This window comes from Caenorhabditis elegans, chromosome I (assembly GCF_000002985.6).
Source record: "Caenorhabditis elegans chromosome I".
Classification (NCBI taxonomy): Eukaryota; Metazoa; Nematoda; class Chromadorea; order Rhabditida; family Rhabditidae; genus Caenorhabditis; species Caenorhabditis elegans.
Genome location: NC_003279.8, coordinates 10829098 through 10855810, shown reverse-complemented (window position 1 = coordinate 10855810; position 26713 = coordinate 10829098). Strand labels below are relative to the sequence as shown.

The 26713-nt window shown below is 33.1% G+C and overlaps 8 protein-coding genes and 1 non-coding gene across 10 annotated transcripts; 2 read left to right on the top strand and 7 right to left on the bottom strand.

Annotated features, from left to right (window-relative positions):
* Positions 1-11: 11 nt before the first annotated feature.
* Y37F4.4 (Signal recognition particle-docking protein FtsY) lies at positions 12-302 on the top strand (the record flags this gene model as incomplete). The annotated part of the gene is made up of 1 exon (NM_170921.1): positions 12-302. One exon carries the CDS (start codon positions 12-14, stop codon positions 300-302), a length of 291 nt encoding a protein of 96 aa, NP_740916.1.
* Positions 303-4542: 4240 nt separating this feature from the next.
* Positions 4543-5406, top strand: Y37F4.3 (Saposin B-type domain-containing protein). Its single transcript, NM_170920.3, has 2 exons — positions 4543-4739; positions 5232-5406. The coding sequence occupies exons 1-2, from the start codon at positions 4578-4580 to the stop codon at positions 5376-5378; spliced, it is 309 nt and encodes a 102-aa protein (NP_740915.1). The 5' UTR covers positions 4543-4577; the 3' UTR covers positions 5379-5406.
* Positions 5296-5354, bottom strand: Y37F4.13. Its single transcript, NR_050528.1, has one exon. It is a non-coding gene; the product is annotated as an Unclassified non-coding RNA Y37F4.13 (non-coding RNA).
* Positions 5407-5707: 301 nt separating the features above from the next.
* vet-2 lies at positions 5708-9038 on the bottom strand. Its single transcript, NM_001264586.8, has 6 exons — positions 7988-9038; positions 7710-7934; positions 7467-7661; positions 6880-7077; positions 6607-6774; positions 5708-6350 (listed from the first exon to the last, which is right to left on the bottom strand). Exons 1-6 carry the CDS (start codon positions 9009-9011, stop codon positions 5803-5805), a joined length of 2358 nt encoding a protein of 785 aa, NP_001251515.2. The 5' UTR covers positions 9012-9038; the 3' UTR covers positions 5708-5802.
* Positions 9039-9838: 800 nt separating this feature from the next.
* Positions 9839-11039, bottom strand: C35E7.11 (Glutamic acid-rich protein-like). The gene is made up of 3 exons (NM_001392940.1): positions 10954-11039; positions 10834-10911; positions 9839-10432 (listed from the first exon to the last, which is right to left on the bottom strand). The coding sequence occupies exons 1-3, from the start codon at positions 11021-11023 to the stop codon at positions 10191-10193; spliced, it is 390 nt and encodes a 129-aa protein (NP_001379781.1). The 5' UTR covers positions 11024-11039; the 3' UTR covers positions 9839-10190.
* A 105-nt stretch (positions 11040-11144) lies between these two features.
* On the bottom strand, positions 11145-14713 carry C35E7.2 (Reverse transcriptase domain-containing protein; the record flags this gene model as incomplete). 2 transcript variants are annotated; one of them, NM_060432.7, is made up of 6 exons in its annotated part: positions 13835-14713; positions 13124-13390; positions 12982-13074; positions 11954-12688; positions 11589-11648; positions 11145-11543 (listed from the first exon to the last, which is right to left on the bottom strand). In NM_060432.7, exons 1-6 carry the CDS (start codon positions 14688-14690, stop codon positions 11431-11433), a joined length of 2124 nt encoding a protein of 707 aa, NP_492833.1. In that variant the 5' UTR covers positions 14691-14713. The 2 variants fall into 2 exon arrangements, with proteins under 2 accessions (NP_492833.1, NP_492834.1); NM_060433.7 differs by lacking the exon at positions 13835-14713 and having other exon boundaries at positions 11431-11543; positions 13124-13633.
* A 2085-nt stretch (positions 14714-16798) lies between these two features.
* C35E7.3 (uncharacterized protein) lies at positions 16799-18832 on the bottom strand. Its single transcript, NM_060431.4, has 2 exons — positions 17655-18832; positions 16799-17241 (listed from the first exon to the last, which is right to left on the bottom strand). Exons 1-2 carry the CDS (start codon positions 18823-18825, stop codon positions 16934-16936), a joined length of 1479 nt encoding a protein of 492 aa, NP_492832.1. The 5' UTR covers positions 18826-18832; the 3' UTR covers positions 16799-16933.
* Positions 18833-20996: 2164 nt separating this feature from the next.
* Positions 20997-23937, bottom strand: C35E7.4 (uncharacterized protein). The gene is made up of 2 exons (NM_060430.7): positions 23238-23937; positions 20997-22467 (listed from the first exon to the last, which is right to left on the bottom strand). Exons 1-2 carry the CDS (start codon positions 23899-23901, stop codon positions 21191-21193), a joined length of 1941 nt encoding a protein of 646 aa, NP_492831.2. The 5' UTR covers positions 23902-23937; the 3' UTR covers positions 20997-21190.
* Positions 23938-25364: 1427 nt separating this feature from the next.
* Positions 25365-25490, bottom strand: C35E7.12 (uncharacterized protein; the record flags this gene model as incomplete). The annotated part of the gene is made up of 1 exon (NM_001381211.1): positions 25365-25490. One exon carries the CDS (start codon positions 25488-25490, stop codon positions 25365-25367), a length of 126 nt encoding a protein of 41 aa, NP_001368660.1.
* Positions 25491-26713: the final 1223 nt, after the last annotated feature.

Genomic DNA, 26713 nt, shown 5'->3' with positions numbered 1-26713 from the left:
AAATAATGAAAATGATGCTCCAAAAAGCACATGAAGTACTAGAAGCACTCGTTCTACTAGGACAAAAACTAAGAAAAGAAGTTCATCCCAACGCTGATGAGCAACAACCAACTGTTCCGGCTCCTGCTGCAACACCAGCTCAAATCGAGCAACAGCCAGAAGTTCCGGCTCCAGCTCCAACAGTTCCAGATGTTCAACAGCCTGTCCTGGTTCCAGAAACTGCTCAACTCGTTCCACCATCAGCTACTCTTTTTTATTTCATAAAACTGTTCAGCATAGTCAAAAATACCAGAATATGCTAATCAAAGTATAATAGCTAGTACGGAAGTATTTTTTAAAAAATTTATAAAAATTTATAAAAGCTGATTTTTTCAAAAATTCAAAAGTCCTGGAAAATCATAAGGAGTCATTCTTTTTTGTATTTTTGACTATGCTGAACAGTTTTTTGAGATAAAAAAGAATGACTCCATATGATTTTCCCATACTTTTGAATTTTTGAAAAAATCAGCTTTTATATATTTTTATCAATTTTTTAAAAAATACTTCCGTACAAACTATTATAATTTGATAGGCATATTCTGGTATTCTTGACTATGCTGAACAGTTTTTTGAGATAAAAAAGAATGACTCCATATGGTTTTCCCATACTTTTGAATTTTTGAAAAAATCAGCTTTTATATATTTTTATCAATTTTCTAAAAAATACTTCCGTACAAGCTAATATACTCTGTTTGGTATTTGCTGGTATTCTTGACTATGCTGAACAGTTTTTTGAGATAAAAAAGAATGACTCCATATGATTTTCCCATACTTTTGAATTTTTGAAAAAATCAGCTTTTATATATTTTTATCAATTTTCTAAAAAATACTTCCGTACAAGCTAATATACTCTGTTTGGTATTTGCTGGTATTTTTGACTATGCCGAACAGTTTTTTAAGATAAAAAAGAATGATTCCATATGATTTTCCCATACTTTTGAATTTTTGAAAAAATCAGCTTTTATATATTTTTATCAATTTTCTAAAAAATACTTCCGTACAAGCTAATATACTCTGTTTGGTATTTGCTGGTGTTTTTGACTATGCCGAACAGTTTTTTAAGATAAAAAAGAATGATTCCATATGATTTTCCCATACTTTTGAATTTTTGAAAAAATCAGCTTTTATATATTTTTATCAATTTTCTAAAAAATACTTCCGTACAAGCTAATATACTCTGTTTGGTATTTGCTGGTGTTTTTGACTATGCTGAACAGTTTTTTGAGATAAAAAAGAATGATTCCATATGATTTTCCCATACTTTTGAATTTTTTAAAAAATCAGCTTTTATATATTTTTATCAATTTTTTAAAAAATACTTCCGTACAAACTATTTTAATTTGATAGGCATATTCTGGTATTCTTGACTATGCTGAACAGTTTTTTGAGATAAAAAAGAATGACTCCATATGGTTTTCCCATACTTTTGAATTTTTGAAAAAATCAGCTTTTATATATTTTTATCAATTTTCTAAAAAATACTTCCGTACAAGCTAATATACTCTGTTTGGTATTTGCTGGTGTTTTTGACTATGCTGAACAGTTTTTTGAGATAAAAAAGAATGATTCCATATGATTTTCCCATACTTTTGAATTTTTTAAAAAATCAGCTTTTATATATTTTTATCAATTTTTTAAAAAATACTTCCGTACAAACTATTATAATTTGATAGGCATATTCTGGTATTCTTGACTATGCTGAACAGTTTTTTGAGATAAAAAAGAATGACTCCATATGATTTTCCCATACTTTTGAATTTTTGAAAAAATCAGCTTTTATATATTTTTATCAATTTTCTAAAAAATACTTCCGTACAAGCTAATATACTCTGTTTGGTATTTGCTGGTATTCTTGACTATGCTGAACAGTTTTTTGAGATAAAAAAGAATGACTCCATATGATTTTCCCATACTTTTGAATTTTTGAAAAAATCAGCTTTTATATATTTTTATCAATTTTCTAAAAAATACTTCCGTACAAGCTAATATACTCTGTTTGGTATTTGCTGGTATTCTTGACTATGCTGAACAGTTTTTTGAGATAAAAAAGAATGACTCCATATGATTTTCCCATACTTTTGAATTTTTGAAAAAATCAGCTTTTATATATTTTTATCAATTTTCTAAAAAATACTTCCGTACAAGCTAATATACTCTGTTTGGTATTTGCTGGTATTCTTGACTATGCTGAACAGTTTTTTGAGATAAAAAAGAATGACTCCATATGATTTTCCCATACTTTTGAATTTTTGAAAAAATCAGCTTTTATATATTTTTATCAATTTTTTAAAAAATACTTCCGTACAAACTATTATAATTTGATAGGCATATTCTGGTATTCTTGACTATGCTGAACAGTTTTTTGAGATAAAAAAGAATGACTCCATATGGTTTTCCCATACTTTTGAATTTTTGAAAAAATCAGCTTTTATATATTTTTATCAATTTTCTAAAAAATACTTCCGTACAAGCTAATATACTCTGTTTGGTATTTGCTGGTGTTTTTGACTATGCTGAACAGTTTTTTGAGATAAAAAAGAATGACTCCATATGATTTTCCCATACTTTTGAATTTTTGAAAAAATCAGCTTTTATATATTTTTATCAATTTTTTAAAAAATACTTCCGTACAAACTATTATAATTTGATAGGCATATTCTGGTATTCTTGACTATGCTGAACAGTTTTTTGAGATAAAAAAGAATGACTCCATATGATTTTCCCATACTTTTGAATTTTTGAAAAAATCAGCTTTTATAGATTTTTATCAATTTTTTAAAAAATACTTCCGTACAAACTATTATAATTTGATAGGCATATTCTGGTATTCTTGACTATGCTGAACAGTTTTTTGAGATAAAAAAGAATGACTCCATATGATTTTCCCATACTTTTGAATTTTTGAAAAAATCAGCTTTTATATATTTTTATCAATTTTCTAAAAAATACTTCCGTAAAAGCTAATATACTCTGTTTGGTATTTGCTGGTATTTTTGACTATGCCGAACAGTTTTTTAAGATAAAAAAGAATGACTCCATATGATTTTCCCATACTTTTGAATTTTTGAAAAAATCAGCTTTTATATATTTTTATCAATTTTCTAAAAAATACTTCCGTAAAAGCTAATATACTCTGTTTGGTATTTGCTGGTGTTTTTGACTATGCCGAACAGTTTTTTAAGATAAAAAAGAATGATTCCATATGATTTTCCCATACTTTTGAATTTTTGAAAAAATCAGCTTTTATATATTTTTATCAATTTTCTAAAAAATACTTCCGTACAAGCTAATATACTCTGTTTGGTATTTGCTGGTATTCTTGACTATGCTGAACAGTTTTTTGAGATAAAAAAGAATGACTCCATATGATTTTCCCATACTTTTGAATTTTTGAAAAAATCAGCTTTTATATATTTTTATCAATTTTCTAAAAAATACTTCCGTAAAAGCTAATATACTCTGTTTGGTATTTGCTGGTATTTTTGACTATGCCGAACAGTTTTTTAAGATAAAAAAGAATGACTCCATATGATTTTCCCATACTTTTGAATTTTTGAAAAAATCAGCTTTTATATATTTTTATCAATTTTCTAAAAAATACTTCCGTAAAAGCTAATATACTCTGTTTGGTATTTGCTGGTATTTTTGACTATGCCGAACAGTTTTTTAAGATAAAAAAGAATGACTCCATATGATTTTCCCATACTTTTGAATTTTTGAAAAAATCAGCTTTTATATATTTTTATCAATTTTCTAAAAAATACTTCCGTAAAAGCTAATATACTCTGTTTGGTATTTGCTGGTATTTTTGACTATGCCGAACAGTTTTTTAAGATAAAAAAGAATGACTCCATATGATTTTCCCATACTTTTGAATTTTTGAAAAAATCAGCTTTTATATATTTTTATCAATTTTCTAAAAAATACTTCCGTAAAAGCTAATATACTCTGTTTGGTATTTGCTGGTGTTTTTGACTATGCTGAACAGTTTTTTGAGATAAAAAAGAATGATTCCATATGATTTTCCCATACTTTTGAATTTTTTAAAAAATCAGCTTTTATATATTTTTATCAAGTTTTTAAAAAATACTTCCGTACAAACTATTATAATTTGATAGGCATATTCTTGTATTTTTGACTATGCTGATTTACAAGTTTTTTTTCTTTACAAGACCTACAAGTTGTATTTTAGCCGCGCGCTAGATGGGTTTTTGTTTCCAATTCATTTTTCACATACATATGACTGCACATTTTTGCAAAAAAATAATTTTTAATTTTGGTGGAATTTTCATAGATTCGGATTCTAAATTTTTTTTTATTATTACGAACTTGTAGGTCCAGAAACTTATCCATAATATTTAAAAAATCTCTCCAAAAATCTCTTGAAAAAAGTAATAGTAATTCCACAGATTTCGTGCAAAGAGGAAAGTGATTGAATATTCATGAAATTACCATATTTATCAAAAATCCAACAAAATCTCTTTTCCCATTATTCACTGTTGTTTAACAGAACACAGATCTCTCCGTTCCCTGTAACCATGAAAATTGTCATTTTCTGTTTAATTCTTGGTACAATAATCCAGGGTTATGTAGCCGAAAACTTTTGGGAAACGGCATGCTCACAGTGTAATGTCTACGTTGACATGTGGCTCCCTGAAAATGCGGACTCATTTTTCGTACTCTCGGATTTGGTTATCAAGGTGAGTTGTGTTTTTAGATTTAAAAAAACAACTTGTACGTAAGGTATCTGCTTTAAATGTCTCCAAACGGCCCATACAACATAACACAGCACATAAAAAATTTTTGAAAAACGAGAAAAAACTAGTCGAGTTCACGAAGGTTTGAGATATTTTGTCTCCGGTGATACAAGTTCCGGCGAAGTCTTTGTAAATGTGTGTGTGTCAAATTGTTCTTAGAGTTTCGAAAAATTTATAATCAAAGTTTTTGAGAGATTTATAGCAATTTTGATTTTTTGGTCGACTTTCAAAATTATTAGTGGCAAAAACTGAATATTCACTAAATTTTTCCTTCTTGTTAATATTTAAAATATTTAAATTTATTTTTTGAAAAGTTTCAATTTTAAATTTGGGAATTTGGGCGCTATAGGAAAGGTTTTTAGCAATTTCTTCACTGAAGGTACTCCGACTTAGAGTACTAGTTGAATTTTACTATTTCTTTCAAAACTATTTCAGAACACCTGCTCCAAGTTCCCTGGAAATATTGACGATCCTTGCTATACATTGATCAATCTCCCAGTTCGTTTCACCTACAACACATTTTGGACATTCTTGAGTCCATTCAGAGAGCTCATTTGCGTGGCATTCTGCTCTTCACAATAATTCGTAACTGATAAATAAAAATTTCGATACATTCAATTTTTGAAAGTAACCCTAGTTTTTTTGGTTGGAATGCAAAAAGTTAGGCGTTCTTCAAAGCAAATTATGGATGTTCCGGTTTTGAAAAATAAAATAAAAAATGTGCAAAACTCGCCAACTTGAAGGTCTGCCACGATATAAAAAATGCTCCATCGTAGACCTGGACCGCCGTCGGCTGCACTTTCTTGAAATGGCAGCGATTCAGCACGTAGTGTCACTATTTCAAGAAAGGACCATTCACAAAAGCGAATTCTTTGGCCACCTTAATGTATCCTAATTTACAACAAATGTTTACTTTAAATCACATTTATTCTGGAATCGTATTCCAAATTAATTAAAACAAACAAGACGCTTTACAAGAAAGTTAAAATAAAATTACAAAAAAAAGTTAGAATTTAAATTCAATTAATTTCATGAACTCTTCGTACAAAATACTGGATGTTTTCGCGATAGTCGCAATTATAGTTTGCTGTTCATCAGATTCCTCCGAATCAGATAGAACATCCAATTGAACTTTCTCAGTTTCGAACGAAAATCCATTGGCTGGCCTTTGTGGCAATCCTTCGAATGATCCACCTTTAACACCTCCAAATGGTCCGCCAACTTTTTTCAGCGGCTTTTGATATTTTGATAGGATGTTACGAAGTTGATCATATTCTTGTTGAAGAGTCTTCATGACTTTATCATACTCATAGGAATCCGATACAACTTTCGATTTGAGACCTGATTGATCCGAGTCTTGAACATCAAAATTAAATTTCTTCATTGGTTGATCTTTGCTGGATTCAACTTCGGCAGTTTTTTCAAAAGAGAATCCATTGCCTTTGGTCTCCGCAAATCCTCCAAACGATCCTCCTTGGACTCCTCCAAATGGTCCACCAACTTTCTTCAAGGGCCTTTGTTGATCTCCATTTTTGGTGAATGACATTTTACGGACTGAAAATGGAGATTTTAGTATAATTTAAAAATATTATTAGGTCATAATTATTTTGCAAAGTTTCAGAAATTATTGTGAAAGATTTTCAAGATTATTTCCAAGATCACGTTATCCGAAAAACAATTTTCATCATAAAAATTTTAATTTAGTTGGCAAAATGTCCACTAGTAATGCCCTGAAATTTTTCAGTCCTGGCTTTTTCCTAGATCCGAAGTTTTCCGAAAATTTCAGTGGGAACCTTTTTCAATAACATACCAAGTTTTTGATAATCCTGCGAAAAATTCTCAACCAGTTTATCATAGCTATCTTCAGATTCAGAAGGTGCCGCCATATAAGAAAAGTCAGATTCGTCATCTGATTGATCGGATTCTTCATCAGATTCGTCAGGATATTCCTCAAATTTGGTGCATGGAGTTTGCTCGTCTGAAAAATGAAGCGAATATTTTTTGGTAATTTTGGAACTTCTTGTTTTTTGCATTATCTATTCTTAAGTCAAGTAACCATACCGTCAAAAGAAAAAAAACTAACCAGGTGTATCATATTCTTCTGCCAGAATTTCAATCATTCTATCATATTCGTCAAATAAAGAAGCTCTTTCTAAAAATGATTCTTCCGATGTTTCTCCATCTGATCCTTGCTCAGATTCGTAAGCAGATTCGGATTCCCGCTGGACAACCGCAACTTTCCTCAGTGGTCTCTGGTGAAGCATGGCTTCATGATCTACTTCTGAAAAATTAAAATGTTAGTTGTATATAAGCCACTTAGCCATATTTGTGTCTTGAGAAATATATGTACTTTCTGAAATAAAACTTAATTTTGGTCAAACATTTCATTAAGTTGCTCAGAATCTGCATCAAATTGCAGCCGATAGTTATGTGACTATCTGCATATTTCGGCTTTGATTCAGTCTTTGAGCAAGTTCTCAAAATTTTAAAGTTAGAGTAATGTTAATTTCAAAAGTCCAAACTTTTTTCTGCCTTTACATATAAACTTTAAATATGAAACTTTGGGACAACAACGAGAAAAAGACATGTTTCAAGTTTAATTTTTGTCTCGTGAGTGAATTGGAGTTAAGGTCAGTGGGAGTACTGTAGGGGCACTAATATAAAGCTTACCGAGATTTCCATATTCTTTTGGAGGATCTACATTCTCAACTTCATCAGATTTAGAAATAGTTGGTACAGCTGTGCGCTTCGATTTCTTAGCTAATATAAGGTCAATCTCGTCAGCAGATTCATCATGGACACTGGATTTTTTCAATGGTTTCTGGTAAGTTGTAGATAGCGGCTTTGGAGTAAGCCAATCTTCTCCTGAAAATTAGATAGTAATACTAATAAGATCAAATAGAATAGGCTTACCTAGAATTCGTGAAAGGAAATCAGTTATTGATTCGCTTTCAATTACAGTTTCCTGCTCATCGTGTGATTCTGAACCAGTCGATGCAGATTGCTCTTTTTCAGTTTCAAATGAAAATCCATTTTCTGGTCTTTCTGGAAGTCCTTCGAATGATCCTCCTTTGACACCTCCAAATGGCCCACCAACTTTCTTCACTGGCTCTGGCTTAATGGAATAAATGGCCATACCTGAAAAATTCAAAATAAATCTAATTTTTAATTTTTTAAACAAGTTTACTCACCGTATTTTCCATATATAAGTTTCTCGTCGTATTCGCGTGGAAGAATCTTTGCGTCTTTTGGTGAAATTGCTACAAAGCAGTCAATCAATGAATCGTACTCTTGTTTCACAAAATTTCCATCTTCATCTTTCATAATCACAATTGGTCTGTCTTTTGACATTTGTATAAACAAAATGTTCATTGGAACTTCATGATTTGGATCGTAGACAAGCTCCGGTACATGTACTTGTTCAAATTGTCCTTGTTCACAGTTATACACGTACTGCTCAATTATCTCGCTTCTTCCATTCCAGACTGCGGTAAATGTGACATGTTTCTTGAGGGATTCACTCCAAACCGAGTACTCAGGGTATAGAATGTCCTCTGGTACAGTTAAAAGTGATGGCATGAAACAGCTGAATTCTCTATCAAAATAGAATTCCTTCGGCTTCTCGTTGTTTCTTCCCGGCACCCGAACGATATATTGATCGCTTTTAAAGCAGTAGCTTGTATTGAGAATTGGAAGCCTGAGATAATGAGTGAGACTTCTACATTGACCGTACCGCTTTAGCTCCTTCATTTGAAGAGTATTCACTTTTGTATTTGGAACATCTTGATACTCTCCATTGATGAATTGTTGAGTACAAACATGACCATGTTCTGGATGACGACGAATCAAGATAGTTTCAGTTTTCGAGTCCACAATGCAAATCCGATCGCCCACTGGAGTTGGATCATAGGATACCGGTGGAACCACTGGTTCAATTTGCTCGAGACACTTCTCCTTGATATCATAGATGTAGTACTCAATCCAATTTGTCACAACATTATGAAATGGCATCACGGCTTTTTGCATCTTCGGATCCCAAAATGTTCCTTCTTGTGGAAAAAGGTTCTTCTCGGTGATTTTTGGTTGGCAGTCGAGACACTTCAGTGGCATAAACTCCTCGAGATCGTAGTCGTAGTAGTATTTGTAATAGCACTTATTTCCGTGATCCACTCCGACGTAGTCGGTCTTGCAGAAACCACAATATCCAGTGATCATTTTGAGAAATTTTGAATCAATCTGAAAATATATTTGGTATGAATCGAAATATAAAAGATAAAAAAAAACGAGGATATGGAAATGAACAACACATTTTGCTTTTTCAATTTAAAATTTGTTCAGTTTTTTGGCCGGTTTTGTGCAAATTATATTATACAGGAAGATAATCTTGGAGTAGCGAAAATTGGGTTGATGCTCTACTAAGAAAAAATATGGGTTTTTTTGACATGTGGAAATTTTGGTTTAAAACAAGGTCTGAAAAGTTTCAGCAGACTGCTCATAAGGCAATTTTTAATTTCGGAGTAAAATAATTTAGCTGACATTGAGGGCAAAAAGTAATTCCTATTTACGTAAACAGAGATAAAGACTGATAAAGGAAAAATAAAAGAATAAAACATGAGAAAGGGGCCTTCGACCAAACAATAGAAACAATTGAAGACTGAATGACTACATTTTGTGTTTCCAGATTGTTGTGCGCTCTCGGACGCTGGAAAATATTCCAATAATTAGAGACACAATAGGAAATTGAGAGACATTGATGTCTAGAGTAAATATTGATTGGTTTTTTATGGGTGGAGTCTGGAGGGAGTGCATTAACGATGTAGATGGGAAGGAATGTATTTTGATCGATCGGAAAGTTTACGATTCTTTATTTTTGGTACATCTCTATCTCTTCACGATATTCTCCTTTTACAACAGTCTACCATTTGAGACATCGCCTCCTCTTACAGCACCTGTTATAGTGTGACAATATGTAAGAAAGTCCTCTTGTCAATTGACCTAATATTCTAGACATCTAATGATCTCAAGAACATATCGAATGTAGGTTAGCCAATATCTAGTTTATTTAAATTTTAACTCCAGAACAACCAAAAAAGCTATAGAAATCGACATTTGAAGTGTAAAAATGAGGGAAAAATGGTTTAGAATAAAAAAAGAACTGTTTGCGAGACGTTGAAAACTGTGAGCTATTTGAAAATAATAAACAAAAAGCGAGCAAACTGAGCTTTTTGCTTGAGCTTGAGCTAAAAAAAAAGGTCCAGAAAAAACAAACAAACATTTTTTGAGATTTTACGATTCATACGCTAATATGATGATAGATGAGATCTTGAGAATAAATGGAAAGATCTAGTGGTATTTGATTATAATTATAAAGAGAATCTTTAGACAATTTAAAATCTACTCCTCGTCATTTTCTTCCTCATCAGCCTCTTCTTCTTCTTCTTCCGGCTCATTTGGTTGCTCCTCACTCTCGGCAACTTGCTCATCTTGAGCTTCAACTTCAGTGGAACCCTTTTCCTCAACAACGGATCCTCCATTGGCTTTCTTGAGCTCTTCCTCGTCGTACGTGTCGTCTTCAATGAGCTGATGAACTTCTTCAAAGGATGGCTTCACCTTCTTTGGTGGTGGAACTTCGATAACTGAAATTTTATGCTGATATAAAAATATATGTTGTCTGTATTTCTTGATTTTTCATTGAAAATTAGACGATTATAATTATTTTATGAGATATTATAGTAAAAATATATCAACAAAAAATTTTGTCAGAATTTTCTAAAACTCGCCAAACATATTTTTTGAGTAATATTTCAATAAAATAAATTGAAAACTAATTCGAAAACATTGGCGACGTCTTGCAAATAACAGAAGAATGTCGTATATTTTAGTTCAACATAGAAAAATTTCGGTAAAAACTGAAATCACTCAAAAACTAAACGGATGAACTTTTTGAAAATTTACCAAAAATAATTTCCAGTTTGTTCTAATAAATTTAAATGCATTCCGAGTTTGTCTGCAATTTAAATATTCAAACTATACTAACCATCATCGTCGCCTTCTTTCCCCTCAGCCTCTTCAGCGACCCGCTTTCTAGTCTCCATCGACTTTTCGGAGGAACCTTCTGAAAAAAAAATTATCAGGGTTTCAGATAAATTTTCCTCACCCTCACTGAATGGGCACTCGACTTCCGGAGATCTTGGCGGAGAATCTGGAACTTCGACGATCTCGGACATGGCTGGTTTGCAGTTGCTAAAAATGCTTGAAAATTTAGTTTAAAAAAAAATAAATTAAAAGTGAAAAGTAAAAAGCAGAGATTATAAACTCTTTAAATAAGTTTAATTTAGTTTCCCGGGGTTATTTCCCAGTTGTATAACTTTTTATAGCAGGACGAAAAAGCAGGAAATTCAAGTGAAACTAGGATACTATGAAAGGAAAGGTAGCTGGAAACGTACAGTAAAAATGGGGTTTCTATGTGTAATTGAGGATATGGAATCGTTTTGTCACAGATTTCCATATGAAAACCAGAAAATTGGGGATGAGAACACAGGAAGAAGATAAGAAAAAACATGCACAATTGAAATCAAAAGATATAGGAATTTCAATTTTTGAGAGTAGTTTGATTGAGTTTTGGGGTAAAAAACTATTGAACGCGGTTTTTGAGTGACTCGACAAGAACTTTCATTTCTCGATCCACGTCCTCATCATCATCATCAGCTTCTGAAAATTCGTCCACATCATTGCCGTTCTCGTCGCCTGAAACTTGAGAATTAAACTGAGATTTATCATTTCAATTCTCACTCTCTGATTCTTCGTCTGGTTCAAGGAAGTGCAGCTTTTTCGGCTTTTTGAAAGTAGTGTCTGGAAATATAGGGGCTTATACTTTTCTGGCGAGCTTATTTTCTTGGTAGCTAACGCGCTTCTAATCTTTTTTCGCCGTTATTTTTTGAGCGCTAAATGCCTTTTGATAGTTCCAAATTTGATTTCTGTCCTGTTTGAAGATCAAAAGCTTCAAGCTCAAAGCATCAAGGATCCCTTAGAGATCGTATAGTCGTCTGCACGTGATTATACTTATACAAATTTCTGCGACAGAAGGTTGAGAGTGTGCGAGAAAAAGCTTGCGGGGTGCTCTAGAAAGTTGAAAATGTCTGACAGAAACAACGTACCTTCCAAACCAGACAATTGTGTCCTTACATCGGAAACTTCTTCTCTAAGCTTATCAAACCGATCATTCGATTTTTTCAGCATTTCCTTTTTATCAGTTGAACTTGGAATTCGGGGTGAAGGTGGGATCACTCTGTTATACTTTTTAGGACCTTCTGTGAGACGTCTTTCTCTTCTTGGTGCGATTCCTCTTTGCGCGAGTATGAGCTCTGCGATGCTTTGCATTGAGTTGGCTGTCATTTGAGGAGCATTTGGAGCATGAGGTGCTTGCTGTGGAAAGGTTGAAGGCATCGGATGAATCGGGTACGGAAACATGCTTGCGGCACTGTTAGGCGGCTGTTGTAGTTGTGATGAGTGTAGACTGCAAACTGCATTTCCAATGCTTCGAATTTCATTGGCCATATGCTGCATTTGTCCATTTTGCATAGCTTGCTCATGCTGCAGACCTGATATTTGTCTAAGCAAGTCTGATATCGTGTGATTGAAATATTCCACTGGAACATAATGAGGTTGGGCAACACGGTGAGTCATTTGTGGGTGTGGTGGTGCGGTAAACTGTTCCTTTGGTTTTTCAAAATCGATTATCTGCTTGAACAAGTTGTCCTCCATATTACACAATTTTTGGAAAACTTTCAGCTCAATATCATCAAAATCCTCCTGTGCATCTTCATATTCGGAATTCTTTTTGTAAGTCGGGTGGTAATCCGGATGCATTTGATTGCGTAGAGTAGGTTTTCCTTAAAAATATTCATTGCGACTTTTGAAGCCAATTTCTTGCTCAAGATTTATCAGAAAATGTTCAGTTGGTTCAGAAATTGGCTACAAATATAAATATTTAGCAAATTAGTTGCATCGAAATAGTACTAAACGAATATGTTTGAAGCAGATGTTCAGATTTTTAGATTTGAAAATTAATTATTTTTACTCAAATTTTTAATAGTTCTACGGGGCTTCTATGGTAGACTGAAAAACAATTAGCTTAACCAAATTTTCTACTCTACTCTACATTGTGATCAGTTCAATTGATTACCTTTATCAGACTCAAGCCATGCGTCTGTAGGACGCACGTTGTTCTCACAATCCTCACATCTGTGATCGATCAAGTCTTTAGGAGTCACGTTCTCTGCAATTCTTTTCAGTTTTTTAAAAATTGAAACTCTTCGAAAACTCACCGAATAAAGTAAACTTGCTTGCAATCACTTTCCGGCTTTTAAAAACGTCCAAACTGGACAAGATGGTGAGAAATGTTCCAGTTCCAGGAATTGTTGGCGCAATTTTGAATGGATCAATTTTATAATTCTCATTCATCATCCAGTATATTGTGCCAAAAGTTGCGCCTTCCGTGGCAACAAGAGTTTGGTGATTTTCATTGGCTGGGCACATTTTTTCGAGGATATTCTCCTCGCAACTTTTTGATGTGTTGTACCAATTATTTGATTCTGAAATTATCGTATTTTAAAGTTATTTTGTACAGTTCATATATACCATACGTAAAGTATAAAAAAATAATTTGGTTTATTTGGAATCAATGTTCAATTTTATTGAAATGATTAAAAAGTACACCAAATACTGACTGGAATTTGTGATTTACTGGAAAATACTGCAGATAAATGTTCATATTTTTTATTATTTTTTCACAAGAACTTAACACATCTTCAAAAGACTGAAACTCGCTTTTTTTTTCAAAAACTACAGTAATCCTACAACAATCTTACATTACACCTCCGTGTCACGACAGTACCTTGATACTACCCTTGCCCCACCAACTTCCAACCCAATATCTATTAGGCTATAGAAAAAGAGAGTTGAAAGATAAAATTCGAAGTTATGAAAAATTCGCAATTCATCAAATAAACATGCAAGAACGTATTCAAAACACCAACCTGAATTTGTCAATTTTCTCTCTTCCATTGCAACTGGGCTTTGGAGTTTTAGGTCAAGTGTCTTCGGACAGTAAGTCGACAGAAAAATATTCTCATTTTTAGCTGATCGCACAATTGCAAACTTTTCCGTCGTCTCACATCTCACCGTTTCCGCATAAAGTTTCGTCTTCTTGTCATAATACTCCAATTCCAAGTTTTTATCATAAGTACAGACTGAACATTTGATAATTTCAAAGTGGAGGGTTAATTTGTTGAGAACGACTTGGTGTACACTTTCTGATTTTGTGGTTTTGCAGAAGTAGATTTTTTGGGATACATGAGGGCATATTTTGGTGTTGAGAAGAAGCAAATCCTTCTCCATAATTGCTTGAGTATTCTGAATCGGAAAATTTGGTAGAAGCGCAATGGCCTTGTTTTCGTCTTTCAGTATCAAGCCTTCCGGTGTTTTTCGGTACTTTCCAATTATTCCATGTATATTCACAAATGTGTCCATAACTCCTGACTGCTTACATCCAATCCATGATATTCCAATACACATCAACCGTTGTCCATCAATGCCTCTGTGTAATTTGTCAGTTGCTCTCAATCCCTGAACTTCCACCGAATCAGTAAAGAGGTTGATGTCATCAGCCCGCAAACAAGATTGGCAAACGCAATCTGGAGCTTTTAGAAACTCATTATTCTTGAAGATGTACTTTCCAAAGACTCCATTATCTGTTCCAAAGAGAACAACTTCAAGTGAATTCTCGCAAACGACTGAATATTTTGGTACGATGCGGGCTACTTTTGGTAGCTGGGGTGTTTGGGTTGATGTTGAGTATTTTGAAGGAGGATTTTGGTATTCACTGGTGTTCATTTTTTACCTGAAAATTTCAGGCTTTAAATTAATATATTGAGAATTTAATGCTGAGAAACAAGACAGCAAATCAAGATTAACTGGAAATTCCAAAAAGGCTGTCATGAAAAAAATTGATAAGTATCTAGGCAAGTTATGAAAGTAGAAAGTTAATACCCTTTAATAGTGTGAGAAACGCAGACAGCAAGAGTGCCTCGTTGTCTGCGTCTTCAATGGGATTATATATAGTTTGAACTGTTCGTTGAGTTGATCCTTGGACTCTCTAGGCTACTATTAGATGAAAATAGTGCAGTTCCAATTGATGTTTTGAACTTTTCAGATTTAATTAGGTGTTCCCCAACTATATTATCTCAAGGGGATTATAATGAGATAGTTGGAAATTTGGCGTTGCTCATATAGATGTAGATTGTAGAGAAATGTTCTATTAGTAGTTTTCCCCGTGAAATATTGTTTTTTAAATGCTTTTCCCGTTTTGTAGAAATTTGAAATTGTTTCAGACAATTTTTCATCAATATAATTTATTGGGAAAAGTGGTAAAGTGAAGAAAAGTAATTCATTACTTTAAAATATGTTCTGTTTCAGATTGTGAGTTATAGAAAGAATGTACTAAGAAAATTGACAAGTTAAATCTAGAAATAAAAGTATGAGAAATACATAGGAAAATTAAATAGGAAAATTAAATTATTTAGAAACCAATTTAAAACATTTGAAATTAATGAACGATATAAAATGACAGGAGAAACATTTCAGATAAATTTTCAGATAAATGCTAAATTTAATTAATGTCAGATTAAATCAAATATCACATTTTTCAGTTTTCTGGAAGCATGCATGGGTGGCTCAAAAGAATATTAAAAGTTTAAGCCTAACTAAGATGGATAAAGGAATGAAAAGCTTAATGAAAAGTCGAAAATAGAAACGAAGGAAATCAATGAGAGCTCGCGGAGCACAGAAGAGACAAAGAAACCATAGCAACATGAGAGCAGGGAGAAATATTATCAAAGTAGAAGAAGAAGGAATGAAGAAGTACGTGATGGATGGAAGGGCGGTGCGCATTAAAGGGGCGGAGCTTGCTTTTGGAAAGGGCGGAGAGGTGGAGATATAGAGAAACATAGAAAGGTGGTAAGAGAGCGTGGAGTAGAATTTCAGGAAATCTGCGGATTTATATAGAATGAAAAAGATAATTGTAAAAAAATTGTTTCAAATTTTTGAAGTTATACATGTGTAATTTGACAGTAGTTAGGCGTAGGTAGGCATAGGTTTTTGAGCCTGCACGATGTGAACTCACATAAAATTGCTCAAATAGTAGATTTACATAGCATTGCAGATTTTTAAAGGTTTTGAGAATGTTTAGGGAAAGGCATACGTTCTAGAATTGTTTAACCCAACGCTATCAATTAAAATTTTGATTTTTTCGAATTTTTTAGATCTAATTTTAACTAGTTCAAAGTGCTCCTTTGTAGCTAAACTTTTTGTAAAATGGCACCTGTTTCAAAGTTAAAAAGGAAAGTTTAAAAGTGAGCCTCGAAGCAACCTTCTACATGACTACTATCAAATTAGAATTGCTAAAATTTACACAAATTGAAATGCGTAAGCCTACACTGTATAAACGGGAAACACCAGAGCTCGCGCCTAAATGCAAAAAAATAATCAGCAGGCAGGGGTGCCTACGTACCTACCAGGCCTATCTGGAGCCTACCAGGAACTTGAATTCCAGCTAGCAAGGGTTCTTGGCGTCAAAAAATGTTTGTTGGGGTTCTCGAAAAGAATGCGCGAAACAAGAATCCGTTTTCTTCTCTCTCAGCTCCAGCTTTCACGCAAAAAATAAATAAAAGAGATGTTAGACAACACGAGAGAAAACATCTCTGCTGTCGCTTTAATCAGAAGGCGTATATGTAGATTTGTGAGTTTCTGTGAGCGTTTGCGTGAGTTTTCCAAAAAGAGAGAGAGAGAGAGAGAGCAGAAGAAGCTTGGACTTGTGAAAGAGAGGGAGATAATGTGTGTGACAATGAGAGAGTAGAGGAGCCATTGCAGGAGGTAGCTTATGAATTATGAGAGAAAATGTTGGAAAAAAGTAATATAAGCACGGGTTGTAAAAGGGTAGAAATGTTCTGGATTCTTTATTGGGAAAAATGAATGAGATGTATATGATTTGATAAATACATTTAAGTTTTTAAAAATTTACAAAAAAATTTGTCAAAATTAAAATTAGGTAGAAATGCTATAAAGCTTCAAAAAGATAATTAAACATTTTTCTTATCAGTATTTGTTAATTCTCTGTCAATTTCATTTAAAAATGAGTAATCACTATCTTGACTCCAGGAAGTTTCATCTTCAAATTGCTCCAGCTCTTTTTCCATTTTATCTTGAAGTACAACATTTCGAATAGTTCCATCCATTCCGATGATCATTGCGCTGATATTATTCTTTTTTTCGCACAAATTGGAATAATTGAGTAGAAACCATTTTTCCTCGTTTTTGGAATCGAATGATTGGAAATATTGAGGATCACAAGGATTTCGACGGATTGGAGTGTAGTGTTTCAAGATATCTGAAATAAAGGTTTTCTTGTAAATTTTCGATGAGTGTTTTGAAATTCAAGTCAGAAAATATTTAATTTTTCGTGTGGAACGTTCAAAAAATTGTTGAATTCGAGAACAAAGTTGCCTTTTTTTGTTGAAAAACAAATTTTAAGAGCGTACGTATACGATTTTTAATTTGAAAAAAACCCAAAAACAAGGGCCATTTTTAGGCAGAGAAGTTGTTTTTATTCGGAAATTTATATTGAAAAAAATGTAGAGAAAATTGTGTACTTTCTGAAGATAGCTTTACTTTCAATAAAAAGCTTGAAAAGGTTGCTCAAAAATTCACCGTCTTAACAAGTTTTTAGTAATAATTTAATATTATAAATTAATAATTTTCAATGTGTTTTTTGGGAGTAAGTCCCATGGAATACCAACTAACCTTCTACTGCCAAGTACTTCAAAAATCGAATCGGTGCTTTTCCCAACGGCAAAAATCCATGTCTCGTTTCAATTGACTTCTCAACTCTTCCCATCGGCTTCCTCTTCAATTTGATAATCTTGCTCGTTAGATCACATCTGATCACTGCCAGATCAGTAGTGAGAGCTCTTGATCTCACAATTTTCCTCGAATCAAATATACAATCTGGACATTTAATACGTTCGAATTGTAATGTTCGGTTGTTGAACAAGTATTTGCGAGTTTTCCCTTCTTCAAAATGATATCCAAAGTAGATTGGCATGTCAAGTTTCTTACAATTATCTTTGTAATGGATAAATAGCTGATCATCAATCAATAATCTTGGTTTTTTTGTAGAAATTCTCGAAGTTTCCAAGTATTTATGAACCCTCACATCCAACTCTTCTACTAATCTAAAGCAGTCTGTTTCAAACCTATACTTTCCAATAAATCCATTCTGATCACTAAAGTATTCCATAACTCCTGTCTTATCATTTTTATAAGTAATTGATAAACAGACAAGAGGAAGTCCATTCTGATCTCTGTGAGTCCTTTGATATCCAATTCCCTGAGCTCCAAATTCAAAAGAGCTCAGTGAATAGTCGATATTTGAGCATCCATCGCATTTGCAGTTTGATAACTCGAATTTTTGAGTTTCAGGGTCAAAAGTGTAAGCGTCGAGCTTGAAGTTTTCAGGGAAAGTTCTAGAAATCACAGCCATGTTGTTAGTTTTAACACAGATTGATGAATATTTTGGCTGAATCCAGAGAAAGTTTCCGCTGTCTTCGTCAACTAATTCATCATTTTCTGGCAACTTTATAGTCTTCAAATGGCATCCCACAAGCTCTTTTTTATATTCACAGCACGTACACTGCACTCTTTGAAACTTCCCGTTTTCGGTATTATAGGCGTACTTGAATATCTGCCGATTCTTCATCAAATTTTTGCAGAAGATCAGCTTTTTGTGACGATCACAGTCGGATTCATACAGAGGAAGAAGATCAATGACTTTGACGGATTTTGGGGCTTCTTTGAACTGGCTGGTTTTGGAGTCGAAGACGAATTTCTTGAAAGGATCCGTTTTCTTGTCACGGACTAGGACCACATTTAGTTGAAGGGCTTTGTCAAATTGTGTGATAAGTTCTGTGGACATTCTGAAAAAAACTGGCAAAATGAAGAAGCATTTTAAGATTATTTTCGAACAGGCAAAATTGAGACGTGTAGTTGGAAGATTTTGAAAAATATGTATAATTTCTATAATGAGTTCTAGAAAAGAAACGAAAATATGGCAATGTGTTATGCGGGTTCAAAAAGGGGGAGAAAAAATTTAATTGTCCGAAAATTACCCAAAAAGAGCAACTAATCCAAAAAATAGTGGCAAACAATTTTTCTGGGTTGGAGCGTTGAACTCAGCTACAAATTTGAGATTTCAGCTAATTTTTTGTCCTTTCTTCGGAACTTTGAGCAGCCACAAAAATGTCTGATAGTGAGAATATTTCAAGAATTTTCATTGTGGAATTTTGTAGTTTGGGGAAATTTTGAGAGAATTAAATAAATAAATGAAATTTCACTACTCCCCTTTTTTTATTCGCAAAATCAAAATAAAATTAATTTATGTTTTTTTTATTATGAGGTTAATTAAATTGGCATGAGATAAGATAGTTAACTTCTCGTTATCGATAATTTGATAGTAATGAAAAATGAATTACAAGGAAACTACAAACTACAAAGTTATAACCTACTTTAGAGAGATATCATTTGAAAATGTAAATTAAAAATCAACCACATTATAATAGAGATGTAAAGAGAGGACAATAAAATGAAGAGGCATAAAGGAGGCTGTATTTACAGCTTAACCTCCAATCTTCCCAAAATGTGCAATTCACTCGTTCGATACTTTTTTTTGGAGCAGATGTACATTGTGCAAGAGAGGAGGATAAGTGCTCATTGAGCACCGAATGGAGTGTAAAAGGTAAATTTTATACTAACTTTGGCAATTTAGTTGTCCTTTATCACTAATTTCATTTAAAAAAAAATATTATCAACTAACAAAATAAATGTTGGATTTTTCAGGAAATTTCAGGGATTAAAAAAAAAGTTGTGATTTTCAAAATCTTTTTTTTTTTGTTTTTTGAAGGATGAAAACTAAAGTTACTGAAAATTCAAACTGTGCACTTTTTTTTAATTAGACAAGAAATCATAAATAGCAGTAAAAAAAGAAAAAAATATTGCGAAAAAGAGCGAGTGACTGCACAGGCAGACTAGCTGTAATGGAATGGCAATTTATTGGGTCGATCAACAGTTATTTCGCAAAAAATATTGAGCGTTATGGGAATCAATATGACCTTGTGCTCATTTATTGTCTTTCCCAAGTCTGCAGATTCATCGGAGAAGAGTGGAGATGTCGTGGGAGTCATATATTGATTGGTACAGGTTGTGACGTTTTAAAAGTACGCCAGTGGGAAAATTGCTATGGCACCACAATTTGAAACATGCTCACTATCAGTTTGTGACACTTTTTTGGAACTTATCTGAAAGATTTATCATATCATTCAACATTTCCGACTTTGTGTAATTGCTCAATTTCTAAGCTCTTCTGTTTTCCAAAAGGCAAATAGTTTTATCCTGCAAATGAAATTATTATCCAAAAACCCTAATCAGTATGACTAATCAGCTTTTTCGTAAAGTGATGAAGCTCGTGACATTATTTTCGTTTGGCACATTTAGCCTCAAAGTTCAAGTGATCTAGATCCCCTGGAGATCGTATAGCTGACACAATTACTGACTCATATTTGAGATTCTTTTGAAATGCTTTTAAAAAGTGATGTTAGCACGTGATTTGGCTAGTAATGCAACTAAGAGATCGAATATTTGAAAATGACTCATAGAAAAGTTAGGGAAATTGAAGAATTATGGAGAATTTACTAACTAATGTATGTAATAGTTTTATTTCGTGGTATCAAAAGAAGAACTGTAAAAGTTTTGTAAGTTAAGGTGCCTGGAAATAGTTTTAATTAGCTAGAATGTTTTTTTTCTGAAGAAAACGTTTTTTTTAAGTTGATAGAAACAACAAAACAACTTTTTATTTAAAAAAAACTTGAAATTAATTCAAAAATTATCTAAACCAAAGAAAAAATAAATAAATCTACCATTAGCCAATTGAGGTTACATCAAACTGAGCTCTTTCAACTTTAATAACTGTGAGTTTTTTGTAGATTTTTTTTGATAATTAAGTTTTCGAGCCCATAGTGTCCCCATCCAGAAAACTAATTTCTTGAGCTTATTTACAAATGTTCTGAAAATTTGAAAAAAAAACACTTTTACTTCTCCATATTTTTAGATTTTATTTCTGATTAAAAACAAAGTTTGTTATCTTTTAAAAAAGTAATGCCAAAAAGAAAAAAAAATGTTCCTGAGTTATGAGTAAAAGATTCCTGAGTAATAGAATTTGAGGTATTGGGAAAAATAATGAAAAAAATACAATGGAAGGTTACATAAGTACAACACTAAACAAAGAATTATTGATTTTCTGGAATATTCATTCCCATAGCTTTCAGGTCTTCATTCAAATCGGACAAACCACTGTCCGAAGAGCCGGCTCCTGATATCACTGAGATATCATCATCTAAATCTGAATCTTGTTCAGTGCCATCGCTGGAGGCGTCTTCTTGAACATCAGGCTTGTGATTGCAGTCACGTGAAGCCTCCAGATCTTCAACTGAGTCTTTTTCAGATTGTTCAATGTCCATTGGGTTAGCAGGCTCTTCCGAAGATTCCACTTGTTTTTCAGCAGAATCATCAGGCTTCATGTTTTCAAATACAAACTGGCAAGTCTTCAGGCAAATTTCATCAAGTTCTGGATCCTTCAAACCGTCGATTTCCTCGTGAACTTGAGCTATCACCATATTAGTGACATCGCCTGGATTCACATCCACAAACTGATGTGGAAATTGGCACCTCTTGATACAAGTATCGAGAAGAGAGGGATCTTGTTTCATTGCTTTGTGGAGAACCAAAACTAATTCTTTCTTGGAATTTTGCACATAAGTTTCACACTCTTTCTTCAAAAAAACAAGCGGGCGTACAAGTGTGAAACGGGAACTTTTGAAATGAAAAACGCGAATCACAAGCTCTCCAATCTTATTTATCATCAATAAAATTGGTGGACTGTAGAATGGGCTTCTGGCTGACATTATGACTAGTCGATGGCTCAAGTTATGGATTGGGTATACTCCACGACAATCTTCACAGTTCTCGTGTTCTTCAATAATTCCGCTGGTGTGATTGTAGTAGTAGTATCCTTCGGTTTCTTCGTTCAATGCGTTGATTATAATTGATTTCACGTGGTCGCAATAGAAACTATATTTTGGGTAAAGAGTGACGTCATTCGTTCTTATTGGCTCACGAACAACATCAGCTTTCAATGAAGTATTTATCTCATTAATATCCATTGTTGCACCAAGAGTTTGCCCGGGTACTTTCAAAAATGTTCCCTCGGGCTTCAAGAAGCTGTCCCTGCACAATCTGCCTTCCTTATCAGTACACAACACGATTGGCCATTCACCGCTCGAAGTTACAACGGGCATTATCACTTGTTCTGCGTTCACTCGGTTGCCCTTATCAAAAAGTGTACATTTCGGACAATAGTGTTGCTTGTGCAATTGTCCAAATTTTTGATTGAACACGTAATGACCAATACGCTTGGAAACATTATTGTATGCAGTGATGAAAAAATGATTGGTATGCGGACAGAAATTGATGTATTTCGGGTAGAGATCAAAGTCGGTGGCAAGTTCTGAAATTGGGAGAAAAATTTATGAGATGAGATTGTTTGTCAAAAATTTATTCCAGTTAAATGTTATGCAATTTTGAAAGAAATTATGCAATTTTGAAATAATTATATACTACCCAACATTTTTATATAGCAAAATTGAACAGAATTCTAAAGATGGAGTTAAGGATTTTTCTTTAATTGACAGAAAATAGAACCTAATGGATGGATTTTTCACTTTTTCAAAAATCGCTTTTTCTGATATTTTCGCGTTTTCTGGCTAAATTAATTGGTTTTTCTTGATTTTTTTTCTATATTTGATTTGCAACACAGTAGTTTGCCAACTTTTCAAGCATTTTCCCCGAAAGAAAACTAGAAAAAAGTATTAAATTGATGAGTTGTAGGTCAGTTTATTTCGGGTTATCAAGTTTCCTTCACTGTAAAATGACTAAAAACATTGGCAAACGGTGTTTCAAATTAAATATAAAAGAAATAATCAAGAAAAACCAATGTATTTAGCCAGAAAACGAATATCAAAAATGACGTTCATAATTTGCGCGGGAATTCAAAAATAATTCGACCGTTTCATTGATTTTTGAAACATTTTTAAACAGTTTTATTCAAACATTACGGTCTATTTTCTGTCATTTGAAGCAACCAAGTTTGCGACTCTACTTAACCTTTAAAGTTGGAAGTACTTTTAAAAAATTTGAAATGGTCTGAATTATTAAATTTTAGCTGGGCTTCAAGACAAAGCTTCAGACGTTTTATTTGAACTTTTCCAATAAACTCACCTGATTTCATATTCCTCTTTCTGAGTGCTTGCTCCAATTCACTAACTCTTTTCCTTTTCTTCTTAAGTTGGTCATTCAATATCAAATTATGTGTATTCAGGTTGAACTTCAACTGCTCAATCATACTCAGCATCTGCACATGCTCATGTTTTCTTTCATTTTCTTTGAGGATCTTTGAAGGGCCAAATTCATCAAATTCATTTCCCTTGATTAGTCTTCCTTCTCTATTAATTTTCAAGGCAATTAGCAGCGGATCCTGTGGAGAACCAATTAGTTGATTGAGCACAATAGGTGCTCTTGGGCAAGTCTTACAGCCCACGTGCTCGTGAATATGATTCGTGAAGCTATTATAGACGTAGAATCCTTCCGTTTTGTTGAAATGATTGAATGCAGAAAATATGAGACTCTCGTCATGTTCACATTGTATCAGTTCTATCGGAGTTAAATCCGAATCGAGGGCAAATCTTTCTTTTTCCAAGTCTGCTACTTCACTTAATTCCTGCTCGCCAGCATTTGTATCTAACTCAGTTGGTTCAAAACAGTCCGTCGCTTCGTTGTATACGTAATTTTTGATTCTTCCTGTCGATTCGTTTAGAAATTTGATAATGTGATTCTTAGCAGGTCCGTTGAGTTCAAAATTGATTTGGGTTAATGGAGGATCCATGATTGAATTCAAGTTGGGGAGTGCCGACTCTGAAAATATTTTTTCAAATTTCAAGAGAAGGTATAGGTAAGAAAATAAAAATATACGATTTTAAGAAATTCCAATAGTTGAAAAAATCAAAAGTTAGACATACATTTTCAGAAAAATCCATATCAGAAAAAATATGGGAAAACATCTTGGAATTTTGAATTTAAAGTTATATTAATAAAACATGTACATATAAGGAAAATTTTTTGGCAATAATTTTTCAATTTTAAAATTGGCCATCAAAAATATTCGCACAAATCTTAGCTTTAAACATTTTTTTTCTCTAATTTCCAAAATTGTGCCAGATGTTTATTACTTTGAATGATTTAAAAAATCCATTTACCATGAGAAAATTGAACAGAAAACGCATAATAGCCAAGATAAGGGCGGAGTTATTTTTTAAAATTAAATTTCAATTGACACCGCCCATATCTTGGTTTTTAACATTTTTGAATAAAAAATTAAAAAATGTTGGTAAACTTGCCGTTTATAACTTTCAAGAAAAATGTAAGAAAAAATTAGGAAAAAATCTCACAGCTTTCTGTCTGAGAAGATTCGGTTTTCTTTGAACAAGTATTCAGGTTTTGTAATATTCAAAGAAATGAACGTTTAATTTTTCCGTCGTCTTTACACTTGAATATATTACACATACACACATTGAATGCGGAGAACAGGCTTTTAAAAATGAACATGCAACAAACGAAATGAAAAAGATGCAAAGAGGACATTGAAAGAAGAAATTGAAAATTTATTGATAAGCGCAAGTTTTACACTGATATACGAAAGCAAAATAATCAATATTCACTTCTTAAAGTCTCATACAACAGTCAATATTTTTCTTCGATTTTTTAATAAGCCCTCAGCAAACGCGCTCTATTTCAATTCAAACAAGCATGACTGGGTGGTTTCCGAGTGACGGAGAAAGAGGAAACGAACGAGAGAGGAACGTGCCTCGGAAAATGTTATGCCCAATAGAAATGGGGTATTGATTCAAAGGAAGTGAAAGGGGTGTTATTATACACTTTAAAGAACAATTTCTGGAAAACGCCAACAAAGAGCGCGACAAACCCATGATTTTGCTTAGGAAGGACAATTACACCTATTTCTTTGGCAAATCTGTTCCAATCTGGAAAAACCTTGTCAAAAAATTTGCCAGTATTCCTCTCTCCTTATCAGTTGGCACCATGCCAACTCTACGGCCCACGCGTTGAAATCAGATTTTTTACAATTAGCATTGTATCGATGACGTATCGTTGATTATGGATTTCCGTCAGAATCAATAATCAATACAGAATTCAATGGTACGTCGCGATACACCACATCTACACCAGGGGTGCGCGGCGCAATTGGCAATTGCGGCAGTTGCCGGGTTTCAAAATTGTATCCTGTTTGTCTTTTTCCTTTTTACACTACTTTCAGAACGGTTTATTGGCTGTTCAGAGGAAGAGAGGGTTCAGGAAGGATGTCTTGGCAATTCCGACGGTATACACTACACATAAGCTTCCACAACTTTTAAGTCCAAAATCCACGTCTTGATTAACCTCCGAAAAGTCCAAACTCATTGAAGTTGATATTTATGCCTAGCATAAGCGTAGCATATATTCCATTACAACCTGAAAAGTTCAATTGATGGTTTTCTTCAAGCATGTTGCTACTCTGTAAACACCGCCCCAAATAAATAAAACTTACATTTTATTATGATAAGAAAATCAAAGTTTTCTTAATTGAGAACTGATTGAATCTTCAATTTTCCAATAAAGGGGTTTTTTTTTTTGAAAAAATCAGTCGCCACGTCGCAGGGAATTCACGAGTAAATGTCAATTTTATAGAAATTATTTTAAAAATTTAATATGATAAACAAGCAATAAGTGTATAATAAAGTGAACAAATGTTGCAAACTTTGGAAAAAATTGTGTATTAATGTATTTATAATTTAGAGAAGCATTTTTTTCAGTTATTTCAGAAACAGGAGACAACTTTCTGTAAAAATAATTCAAACAAATTGCGATGCCAAGCATTAAAAAATGGTGAGCGAAATACATAATATCATCTGAATTTGATAAATCTGTCGAAATCGATAAACTTCCAGAAAAAAAATTTTTGAAACGCAAATGCCCACCATTGATATCGATATAAGGCGTCAAAAAAGTCGCTGATCCTAAAATGCCCTTCGACAATCAAAATTTATTCGATTTATCAAAATTTGCATAATGTACGCGATCGTACTCTTTGCCCTGTGACTCACTCGCAATCCTCACATTATTAATGTTGTTTTGTTATCTTTTACACCATTCAATTATGATTGCATTCCTATCCCCCGTCATTTTTACTTATCTTATTGATTCTCCGCCTACTTCATATTGTATATAAGCCATCACCTATCTGATGGCTCTATCCTTTTCATTTAATATCAAAAAATGATACAAACCCCAGCCAGCTCTGAACTCGATTACATAATTCGATTAGACGCTTCGTATAAATTTTCAATTTTTTGAGAAATGTCTTATAGTATTTGTTTTCTATTTCAATATCTAGAAGCAATGAAGCTTCTTCTGGAAAGTTTTTAAATAAATTCGCATTGTAAATTTCAGACTGTAAAGCGTACCTGAGCTAAAAGTTCATGTAATTTTAAAAGCAAATAGGAACGTTAGTTTCAGTTGTAATTTTATTTTCAAGTAAAAACATTATAGAATATTTATTTTAAAATTCAATAAAACTTGTTTTAACTGTTTCTTGTAACTGTTTCGACAGGTGAATTTTTGACGGCTTGTATCTCGGTTGTCTC